At 38.2% G+C, this 12848-nt stretch overlaps 1 protein-coding gene across 2 annotated transcripts in view; it reads left to right on the top strand.

Moving 5' to 3' along the window:
* The window catches only part of IGLON5 (IgLON family member 5), a 299890-nt gene that overhangs the window by 189428 nt on the left and 97614 nt on the right, over positions 1–12848 (top strand). For both annotated transcript variants that reach the window (XM_063436765.1, XM_063436764.1), the window contains exon 2: positions 10569–10647. In XM_063436765.1, the coding sequence (XP_063292835.1) occupies positions 10569–10647 (79 nt within the window). The remainder of the gene's footprint in view (positions 1–10568; positions 10648–12848) is intronic.

Below are 12848 nucleotides of genomic sequence, written 5' to 3'. Positions count from 1 at the left end.
CACTGACATGATCAGATATCTAATGTCTTCTGATCCACGTCTCTTCCCCCACACGAACATCAATCAGTCACTGCTCTCTAGTCTCAACCTATTACATGCCACACTCGACTTTGCTCTCCCTGGCACGTTCTATCTATCTCCCTCGTTCCCGTCCTGGCTGGCAGTGCCACGCACAACTACCTGTAATTCAGCTCCCGTTTTATGATGTAACCTCATTTGGAATCATATACCGTGGGGATATTGACGAACTGATGTGTTCCTCATGGGAAGGGATGTGCGAAAAGTTCATTTTTCTCTTTGCAAAAGTCTCAGTGACATTTTCTGCCGTCTCACAAAACCTTTCATCTTCATGAACAAATAGAACTTTACTTTTTTTTTTCTTTTTCACAAGCTAAAGGTCTCAGAAGCTGTTAACTTCTCTGGAAGGAACTTTTTTTTTTTTTAGCTAAAAATAAGGAAAGTGAGAGAGAAGGGGAAAAGACACAGGTTCTGAATTTAATGCGAAGAAAATAGGGGGCCTGAGAGTTTAAGCAAGGGGACAGAAAATTGAGGGGAGACAGAGTGTGCAATAAGGTATACGAGGTGGGTGAAAGTGGGGAATGATGGGGGGGGGGGGGGGTAAAAAAACGGCAGTGTCAGAAAGAAGTAAGATAAAAGCAGAATAAAAGGAGAGAATTTATACATTGTAAGGTGTGTATCATGAGATACGGTTGGAGAGAAAATGGAGAAAAGAATGATACGATGATGGGAAGAGGGAGAAGAAAAGGTTTTAAAGTAAGGAGAAATGTTGGCGAGATAAAGGGGAAAAATAGATGGGCACTTAGGCAGCATCAAAAGGATAATAGAAGTAAAGGAAGGAGAAAGACCGTACGAATAAAGACGGAACGGTGCAAATAAGGAAAGAAAGAGAGAATAGGAAAGTAGGAAAGAAATACAGAAAAAGCAAAGGAAAGGAGGAGAGAAATTATGGGTGGATAGATAATGGTGCAGTTTTCTCTTCAGGGTTTTTACATCTTTACTACATGTTCTGTTATTTCAGTGTAATTCCTTACTGCAGATTCAGATATTCTATTCTTCCCACAAAATGAATGACAACTAATAGATTGTATCCCATTTTCGATATTCTTAAAACAGGGAGAGAGAGAGAGTAACGTGTACATTTGAGAATAAGGTAGAACAGATACTGGAGCAAAGTCACAGTCATGTTAATCAATTAATGCTAATGGTCAGACTGAGAAACTGTCACTAATGGAAACGTGTCCAATTTAATCACTGCAAGAAGTGGAACCGTCAGGATTCGTCCTTTGATTTCAGCCATGATTGCTCCACTTTTAGAACTTTTCCCTATTTTCTTTTAACAGCCGTGTTCTAAATAATGGTGTTCTAAGCAGAAGGTTAAGCTGCCTGTCTGATGCTTCCATTCTATTCTACAATAAATTGAGTAAACAGGTGTGTGACGTGAGAAAGAAGTTATCATTTTACCTTTTTTTTTTAATCATGTAAATTTTTCGATTGGGGATTTGACAACACAAATTAAAAATATGGTACAAATTTGCCAAGTTCGAAAACGTCTTAATCTCCAATGTTTTTTCAATGTTGGCCCTTGTTGTTACCATGCAGTTATCACTGGTGAGATCTCACTTGGAGTATTGTACGCAGTACTGGAGACCGTATCTTCAGAAGGATATTGATACCTTAGAGAGAGTTCAAAGAAGGCCTACTAAACTGGTTCATGGATTGCAGGATAAAACTTACCAGGAAAGGTTAAAGTATCTTAACATGTATAGCTTGGAGGAAAGACGGGACAGGGGGGATATGATAGAAACATTTAAATCAACACAGTAAAGGAGGAGACTATATTTAAAAGAAGAAAAACTACCACAACAAGAGGACATAGTCTTAAGTTAGAGGGGCAATGGTTTAAAAATAATATCAGGAAGTATTACTTTACTGAGAGGGTAGTGGATGCATGGAATAGCCTTCCAGCTGAAGTGGTAGAGGTTAACACAGTAAAGGAGTTTAAGCATGCGTGGGATAGGCATAAGGCTATCCTAACTATAAGATAAGGCCAGGGACTAATGAAAGTATTTAGAAAATTGGGCAGACTAGATGGGCCGAATGGTTCTTATCTGCCGTCACATTCTATGTTTCTATATCTTCATCATAACTGACAGTTACAAAAATGACATCACCTATACCCTTTATGTTTGCGTGAATACTACATCACACTTTTCCTTTTAATAAAACAGGATGTGTAGCACAATAGTTTAAAATAACAGGATGTGTAGCACAATAATTAGGCTGCGCTCTCGATGATTCAAGGTCAAAAGATTGATCGTCGCTCCGACACAAGCTCAGAACGATCTTACACCGATAAGGTCGACCTAAATTAAGGCATAGCTTCAAAGTCATTTGAGATTAAATGTACTTAACTTGCTTGGACGCATTGCATTCCACATCACGTAAAAGTGATTGCACTGTACTCATGATATGTAAAACCTTGTTTTTCATTATCCGCAAATAAATGTATAAACATATTTCATGAAAAAGATCTATGGCGGATGGAGATATTTATCTATTTGTTAGACATTAGACCAGGGGTACTCCAGATCTTGTGGACTACATCTCTCAAAATGCTTTTACAGCCAGGCTCAAGGGAGATATAGCCCACACGCACGTAACTTTAGTTGACTGACAAATTGCAATACAGGTGTTTGATGTCATGAACTATTTTCTAAAATAGTTGCTGTGCATATATAATTAAATGCAGATATATATATATATATATAAATTCTTTCGTTTTTTTTCCCCCTGAAATTATACCTTAAGCTTTCTTTCCAGAGCAGGACAGTACCTCTCTCTTAGACTCGTCACTTATTTATTTATTTTCTGCGCTGATGTTCAATGTCCATCACTTGTATATGTCGACGGAGGATTTGCAAAGTAGAAATGGTCGAAGAATTATTATTAGATATTGCTGAGTATAGCTCACCTTCTCTCTGGGAAGTATTGAAAACTCATTTAAGGTCTTAAAATTTAAAGTATAGCTTTTGTCAAGGGCTCTCCTGCTGATACATTGATAGTTATAACAACCTGCTATATGAGCTGCAATCCTCCTGGGATACAAAAAAGGATTTACTCTGAGTTCTGTAGTTCTAATAAAAGATGGTATATGATTTGAAAGTTAATGCACAAGAACACAACTCTGCTCACTCGCTTGCTCCCATGCTGTCACAAGAAAAAAAAGTATTCTTGGCTATAAGAATGAGTGATTAAAGCACAGAGTTCAATGGGTCATGTTACTTAAGTCAATAACTGCTGTCCGATCATTTTCTAATTCTTTTATTGTGATTTATTGTGCTGTGTCCAGTAATAATTTGCTTAGCCAATTCAAGTAGCAACATAAAAGAGATTAAAAGGGAAGAAAAGGGCTTAGGTCATACAAATCTGTTTTGTTTATGTTTTTCGATTTACTATCAAAGGTAGAATGCATTAACAATGTGTCCATTGTATTTTAAAATGTTTATGGAAAAAATGATACTGCATCCAACAGCCATATTGCTTTTATAGTAGAGTACAGCATGGGAAGCATCGGAGTATTTATTATACAGACAGAGAAAAAATAAAGACATTGACACCTTATCACGAACAGACTAAAACAAAGTGACTGTCCCCCTTTATCAGAAAATGGTTAACTAGTGGTTGTCATATAGTGGTGGGGCGAAGGTTCCCATCGACCTCAGTCGGCCAAACACCATTTTCATCACTGGTAAGTTAGGGACTATAAATTAATGAAGATGCATCTTGTTGTTTCCAGTCAGCTGCCTTACACAGTGTATTATTCCTGTGCTACAATCACAAGGTCACTACAAGAACTTCAATAGACTACACGTACGGTACCAAGCGTTTATAATGTTATTGATCTCTCTTTCCTTTTAATCATTCTACTCATTTAGAATACAGAGCAAAACCCTGCTCTGCTTTCCATTCCTTTTGTTGTATTTATAAAAAAAAATCTCACATAATGTTTTGATGACAACATTTTTATTTTTTTGCATTTCTGTTTTCGGGGTACTTCCGATCATGCTTACGGTAATTCATTTTCTTATTCTACACCATTTACATTACCAATTATGTTAACTCCCTATTTTGCATATCACACTCCAGAGTTATTTTTCATTGACGGTTAGAGGAAGACCTCATTTGCAATCTCAGGAGAACCTTCAATAACATCCTCCTACAGGACTATTTATCGTCTTAACGATGTGTCCACATTTGACCTTGCTATATTCCCTAGAGACTGTTCCTATTGACCAGTTTTTAATCATTCTTCCTTACTCTACTTCCCATATTGTCTTAGATTGTGTGTGTCCACTCCCCTTTAGCTTTATGAATTAATAATATACCCAAAAACCTTCTCAAGTTTCCCTCCTTTTTTGGGGGTCCTGTAGCTTTCGTATGATTTTAATCGTTGTTGACTTACTTTTGCTAGTTTACCAGATTTGAGAACTTTCTCCAGTGGAATACTTACTGCTTACACAGTTACAATTCCAGAAATCTGTTTGCAAATAATAACAAATACCGCAAACAGCAATTAACATTCGGTGCTAGAATAATTGAATAAAATATATGGGAGCAACATGTTTAAATGCTGTCCTAAAATTATAATAATAATAATAATAAAATGGAGCAATCATGAAAACATTTCATTTGTATCCTTTTCTTATTTTTATCTTCTTCTCTTTACATATCTAAAAATATAGATTTGTGTATAAAACAAATATATTCCACGGAATTACATATATTCTTACACTGTATGTACATTCTTTTCCGCTTCTCATAAGCGAATAGTGCTCCATCTTCCCATTCTCTGAAGGTCTCTTCAACATTCCCGTGCATTGGGCGATCAACAATCTTGAGATCATTGCTTCATCCGAAGTGTCTCTGCCAACATTTCATAATTCTTGTTTCTTCTTAGGACAGAAGGACTATCAAAATGCCGGAGTCCTATGAATAAAATCTCTAAAATATTGTCTCTCATGTCCGTCAATGCCTGCAGGCTATTAAACATAACTATTTAATAATATAAAGTAACAGTGCACATAAAATTAACCGTAACATCAGTAAATAAAACGGCATTTAGCCACAAAAGCGAACAGTGATGCTCCCTTGAGTATTTTATAGTTATCAATTCATCCTCCACTTTTGTTGTTTCTGGACCAGAATTATGTCCCCCATCAGGATGGCTCACCGGTTTAGTTTTGGGACCTCTTGGTCAAAGTCCCATCATGGTATCTGCTCCATGCTGGGTTGGCCAAGAGATAGACTAAGCAGGGATTTAGAATACCAGGAAAGCCGCATTAGCAATGTGGTTTTGATAGTCTATTTAAAAAGTAAAATAAAATTAGTTATCACGCGATAACATTTGTACATGCCTTTATACACGTCCCTTTATGCTTTCTCATTTTTATATATATTAATAATAGTTTTATTTGTTGTATTTTTGAAATATGTTTTATATATTTTATTACAAACTTAACTCAATTAAATTGGATTTCTACTAGCTAAGATCAGGGGAGCAAAGATGAGCTGTCTAAGCACCATGTGAAATGCAGCTCTCAGAATGTTGGGTTTCTAGGTTAGCTATCAATGGCTACATTTGTGAGTACTGTGATATATAAATATTTAAACTTTATGCATTCTGGTATCAGCAGAAAATAATTGCATAGGTCAACAGCATACATAAATCCAGTGAGAAGCCAATTCTGCCTCTGCTGATGTCATTAGGCTTGGTGACCATTGTGTCCAATCAAATGCTTCTCGTTGGCCCTTGTGGACTTCTCGTTGGCCCCTTGTGACTTAACCGCAATGTGGCAATCAAGTACTGAACCGAGTCAGACTCCCTTCTCACTGCAGAGAACATCTAGGAAGATAGCCACTATAGGTGCATTTAAGCCAGCTGTATTTTCAAACTGCAATGTTTTACATTGTTGGAGAAAAATGTTAGGTCACTGGGTCTGGGTGGGTATAGTAGTCCTTCAATCCTTTCTTCTACTTTCCAAGCCCACCAAATATTACCCAGGTCCACTGAATTATCAATCCATAGTTATCATATTGGGATAGTTCAACAATCTGTTTTCCTGGCACTGCTGGTCCCCTCTCCCTCCCACCCCCCCTCCGACCCCCCCCTCTGACCCCCCAATCTCCGGTTGCTGAAGGGGTGAAAACCTCTTCAGTAACTTACCTGAGGCAGCGACGATGTCCCTCGTCGCTGCTTCCTCCTCCGCCGCTGCTCCTCCTCTGCAGTGCGTCGGCCGGTGGGCGAGATTGATCCCACCCACCGGCCGGGGAGACCTAATGTGCATGCGTGGCAATGCCGTGCATGCGCATTAGCTCTCCCCATAGGAAAGCATTGAAAATGCATTTCAATGCTTTCCTATGGGGAATTGAGCGACGCTGGAGGTCCTCACACAGCATGAGGACGTCCAGCGACGCTCTAGCACAGGTTTTCTGTGCTAGAAACCAGGAAGTGCCCTCTGGTGGCTGTCTAGTAGACAGCCACTAGAGGTGGAGTTAACCCTGCAAGGTAATTATTGCAGTTTTTTATAAACACTTTATTACACTTGCAGGGTTAAGAGTTGTGGGAGTTGGCACCCAGACCACTCCAATGGGCAGAAGTGGTCTGGGTGCCTGGAGTGTCCCTTTAATTCTTTTCTAAGCATATGAAGAGTGTTTGTTATATAGCAGCCTTTATATTTTTCCAATTCACACTCAAATCGAGTGTTCAGTTGTAAGCCATTTGACATGTTTTTACAATGACTAATTAAAATTGACCTGCCACTTTAAATCACACTGTTACATTACTGATTAAATCATAAAACAAGAACATTTGCCTGTGTTATTTTAAGCCTTTAGGTGGCATCCATAATGAAGTGTAGTAGTGCTGAGGAGGAGTTAATAGGTGGGGGGCCTTCATAATTGGCACCTCAATCTTCTCCCTGCAACTTCTTGCAGCCTCGGGGGATCGTCAGAATCTTCCCAAGAACCTTATCGTGCATGCGCATAAAATTGCCGTTGGCATCTACTGAGCGACACTTGAAAAGATGTCTATGATGTCAGCCAACATGAGTGAAGGAATGGTTTGGGTGAGAGAGAGGTCATCTTTGCATTTTCCTACTAAACTTACTTTTAATCTCTCCGTTAAACAAAAACAAGCATTCGTTTTCTTTTAACAGAACAGAAAGGTCATTTTTAAATTAGTTACTTGGTCCATTTCAAAACATTAATCATGGTTTTAAGCTATATTTGCTTTTATTTCGCGTATAGACAAATTTATATTTCCTCTTCCAGATTGGCCAGATACTTTATATTTTTTTGAAACTTTTTTTTATTTGCTCAATAGTTTATGTAGCCAATTTTACTAAAAGAGAGTAGAAGGTTTGGGGTGTGTTCTCTGCCATTATTTCCCGAATTATTCCTCAAAGTCCATCAAATGACGAGGGTTCAGGAATGACCTGAATTAACAGCGGATAGTTATGTACCTTCCGATGTACGTGAACTTAGCATGGTCTTATAAAACAGTGTTTTTGGCCAATATTTCTTTATTTTCATACAGTAGGCAAATAAACAGAGATATGAAACATTCCTTAAACATAACTTGTGCAAGGAACATTGGTGTTTAAAAATGTTCAAACAATTTAAAATGGTGTTTTAATGTCAATTAGTGTACGGATTGTTTGTTTTAAACTCCAACAGCATCACGTAATGAATCACTCTGCAGTAACAGTTGTGGACACTTAGGGTCCAGCTGAGCACCACAGTGTAGGCCTTCATGTTATAAAGCACTCTGCAGGTCAGCGTACTAAAACTGGCTTGGGACTGATATCGTTTAAAAAGCCAGAACATGCAGATTTACAGCATAGTTATTTTACCCTGACTGATCTCGAACTCGCCTAGTCCTAACCTCCTATTAAACCTAGTATACTTTGTATTCTTCTGAACATTCATTATTGCCATGCCATTGGTATAATATGGTGTTGAACTGTACAAAAGAGCAGAGAGCTGGGTTTTCGATCGTACAAAGAGTATTTTATTGCCAACTATTCTCTCCATGCTGTTTTTTCGCAATACAATTGCTGTCCTTGTAAAGTCTTCTAATGACTGATTAGAGGCCTAGCACTTTCACTGATGAGAACCTCTTCTGTCCCCTGTTGTTTAAATTTCATGCACATAGTGAGTGGATCCCATCAATGGAAAACTAGTTGTGATAAAACCCAGATCTCAGTTCCTACTCTCTCATAGTCGAGTGCGTTGTGTTTTTTTTTTTGTATTTTGCGTGAGGGAGAGACATCACTCAGAGACTGTTTGGAACAGTACATCTCAGGAAATCCCTCAGAGACATCTATAAAGTGTAAGCACATCCCTTTGCTGCATCGAAATATAGTAGGTACACATGTCACAAGGGCCCCCAATATCTGCTTATCCTCTTCTTCATAAGTGATAGAACATATCAACATTTTGAGGTCACACAGAATCCTGTCATGATTTGTATAAAATAAGACTGTAGGGGGACTCTATGTGTGTAAAGAAATACGCCTTATCATTAGACTTGGACAAAACACCAGATAAGGAAAGGCTTGGTAAAGACCTTACATGATCAAAACACTGCAAGGTCCACTTTGCTTAGTGAGATAAAAGTAACTTCGCCATAAGACTAAGGTGCAGGATATCTATAAGACGGATACCAGCACCTCCTCCATACTGGCACAAGACCCTCCGAGAACATATCATTGGATCATCCAAAACCAAAAAGGCCGAAAAAAAAAAGAAATATATATATTTATGCTGGATAAGAGTATACGAATACATGACACAATATACCACTCATGAAGCATTCTATGTAAGCATGGAGGAAGATAAATGGATTGAGAGCCTATTATCGTGGTTTGTTTACATTCGATACAATGCATACCGAGCAGGGCTCTCCATTCATTCACCACTAGTCTTTCTCGAGCCCTGAAGAGAGACTGAGAGGCACTTTGCATCCTTGAACTACTTTAGTCTCATATAATCAATATTTCTGCCAGTTGTGCAGTTGAACCTTAAACTGTTAAAAGTGCGCATGGTATACGGAACGATCTTTGATTCGTGTGCTTTGGGCACTTATCATTATATCCTAGATATTTTTCAAAATGGTTTTTTTTTTTTTTTTTTTTTTTTTTTTTAGAAGTATTGCAATTTCTCTCTCATCTAACAGCCTGACATGCCTATACGCGTATATACACACAAACAGGCTTATTCACTAAGCTCCGAATTTTAGTGCATTAAATAAACATTGCAACATCCAGGGCAAAATAGCTGATAAGGAAACATTCTCCAATTCAGCTCTAGTCAAAGCTTGGCAACTTTAGTCTCAATTTTAAAATTCCGATTTTGATTTGTGCAGTTCTATATGCAATCTACAGCAATGACGAGATTTGTGGGGGCGAGAATATTATGTTCTCATGATAAGGACCACCAAAATGCAGCAATTTATCTCCGATATTGATATATGTGAGACAAATGCACTGTGATGATCAATAAATTGATATACCGATTTAAGGAGGAGTTTTTCAGGAGAAGTTTTTAGGGGGCAATTCAGGATATTTGCAACAATATAATAACATAAAACTAACTATGCTAAAAATGCAAAAAAAGAAAATGATAAAAATGCAAATGGTACCAACAATTGTGTTACTTGCCTGTCAAATTGTGTCTTTATATCGTCATAAATACTACATGTATAAAGGTATAATTTTACGCGAACCCCACTTGGCTCCTATGGTATATGACATGGTGCAATGCAAACATTTATTGATTGTCAGATAGTATGAACATATACTGGAGCTGCAGGACAAACGCAAGCAATGAACTAGTTAATGTTTTATTGACGAAGACGAATCAATTTTCAAATTAACATTTCATTTGAGTCACCGTATTTGTGGCATCTGGGAATAATTGGAGCAGTAAATACGGCCTACTGCAATTTATAGCCAGGTAAAAAGGATAATTAAGGTGATCTGGCAGCAAAGAGGTTAATTGTGCAGAATTTCGTTAAGATTCTAATCTTTTGTACAATGTAGAAAAAAAATAAAATGCACCTATTATTTTGTGGTTTTTTTTGTATAGTGTTTTGCTTTTTTACAAATATGAGTGTACATAACAGATAATATTACTAATAACTCTCTCTCTCTCTCTCTCTCTTTCTCTCTCTCTATTTTGTTTTGTTTTCCTCCACCTGTGTTTCTCCTTTTTCTGTTGTCTGTATTCTTAACTATACATGTTCAATTACATCTCCTCCACCTTCCATCACACTTATCTACTCAACTTGCATCTTATTCCCTTTTTATCTCTATTGTTATATCTGTGTCCCTTATTACCTCTCTTCATTTTTCTTCTACCTCTTCCTTCTTCGTTCTGTTATCCGTGGTACCCCTGCTATATACTCCCCCCCCCTTCCCCGCTTTTTCTTTCTTTTCTTTTTTTTTTTTATCTTTCTCTATATGGCTTTTTCTTATCTCTCCGTCCAGTTCTTCTTGTTCATTTCACGGAGATCACCTCGCCAGCTGATAATTACACCGTGAGTCAAGGGGATAACGCCACTCTCAGGTAAGCCTGCTCAGCAGCCTGTCCTGTCGCTGGACCAAACTAGACGTCTTCATTACTTTCTACCATCGTGTGGTGGGAATCTATGCGTAAAGTAAACTTGCAGCTTGAGAGATCGGGGGAAACGTTCTGCACACTGCGGTCTTGTTTAATTGCACACACAACAATACAGCACTAATGCACACTACCATGAGCAGCTGCAAAGCGTAATCTCCTCGTATTATTTAATGTGTCCTATGCATCCAAACAAAGGATGCTTTTGCTTGTTGTATAGCAATTGTTTAAGAGGTACCAAGGATTTTCATGGCACATCTGAGCTGGCAGCTGGGAGAGACAGAGAATCAAATTTATTGTTTGTCAAGTAACTTTGTTCAAGCTCAGCTCCGTTGACGCCCACCAGATTGGTGACCGCCATCCGTTGGCACTCCAGATGTTTTAGACTCTGTTTCCCATATAGCTCAGACAGATAACTGTCTAGCTCTGCTTCGTTGGATCTAGAGTCCACATTGATTGACGGACCAAAGGGTAGCTAATGCTGCGCTAGATGCTTGGAGACACAACACAACACGGAAATAGCTTGAGTAATTTTTCATTATGGGTCATTGTTCACAAAACTCTACATCTGTGATTGTTAATATGAGATTGCTGTGCTCTGACCTGTATCTGAAATTAACGATTAGTCCTGCAGACAGTATGTGTGCATGCATAGATATTTATGTACATGCCTGACCATTCAGTCAACAGAATCAATCTAATGACAACATTCCCTTGACACATCATTCAGATCCATTTAAATTAATTGGATTAAATTCGTGTTCATCTTCACTGCATGAGGGAGCAAGGATGCGTCAAGATTAGAACAAAGTGTGATGTTAACTGTTTATTAGCCTGCTGACCACCAAGTGATCTGCGAGCCATAATCTGTGAGTCAGGAGTCGCATGCCTACTGTAAGATGTAAGTGAAATGACGCCATCACTTAGTCACTGTTATATTAGTGTGAAGGAAAATTAATGTGTTATATAGTTACATTTAAGGTGTTCCCCAACCATCTCCTTAGATATTCAGAAACCCTGAAATATTATTACTATTAACATGATTGTTTTTTTTTTTAAGTTTAATAAATACAATGAGTCTTGGTCAAGGAGGTGATGTGCAAGAATTGAAAGCAAAAGGGGTAGACCAGATGTTTCTAAGAGGATAGGAGAATGCCCATTTACATCCTTGTTTATTTTATATCCATTTTCTGTGGGTAATTCACTTTGTATAACTGTCTCTATAACAAATGCCTGTCTTACGGTCTTCATTAACACTCTCAATGCCTTGTCTCTATTTACATTGAATAATATGTACTTTGAAATTACCTTCCTGCAGACTAGCTTATTTGAGAATGGTCCTCTCGATCTCCTGTTCCTATAAATCAAATTTGTTTTGCTGAATTTACTTGTATATTTCAGTCACCCTTTGTACTGCACTGCAGGTTGCTGCTTCATCATTAAAGGGGCACTATAGTCACCAAAACAACTTTTGCTTAATGATGATTTAATGTATAGCTCATGCCTTTTCTGTCTCTCTGCTCAATTCTCTGCCATTTAGGACTTGAATCCCCCTTGTTTGCTTATGCAGTCCTAGCCACATCTCCCCTGGCTGTGACAGACACAGCCTGCATGAAAAAAAGATTTCATTTTAATCAGTTGTTAACTTACTTTAGATGTGTTTATCTCCTGCTTTAACTTTGATCACACACAGGAGGCTCATGCAAGGTCTAGTAAAAAGAGTAGCACTAGCCCATCATTAGACAGACTTGTGCTATGCTCAGAGCACTAGGACCATGTAAAGAACACTCTAAAAGTGCACCATGCATGGTCCATCCCTAGTTGGCTGGCCTCAGTGATTGTCAATCAGCTTGGCATGCATTCATGTTAGGCTGACCTGCCAATTCTTTGGGTGGACCAATCCCCTTTCAGGGTGGGTCTAACACTTTGGGCAGTGCCACCCAGAGAAACATATTATTGAGTGGGCAGCTGGGGTGTTGGTTAGGTGACATAGTACTATGTGAATATAATGCTTTTTTTTTTAGAGGCGGGGGGGTTTGCTGAAGAATGGATTATGTTCAGGTAATGTATAGACATATAAAAAGTGTTAAACAAATTGGGGGGAAAATATAGCAATTTAGCTGAAAACTCCCATCCTTCCTGCCCCTTCC

The sequence above is a fragment of the Pelobates fuscus genome, chromosome 11 (assembly GCF_036172605.1).
Source record: "Pelobates fuscus isolate aPelFus1 chromosome 11, aPelFus1.pri, whole genome shotgun sequence".
Lineage (NCBI taxonomy): Eukaryota > Metazoa > Chordata > Amphibia > Anura > Pelobatidae > Pelobates > Pelobates fuscus.
This window is presented reverse-complemented; position numbering and strand designations above follow the sequence as displayed.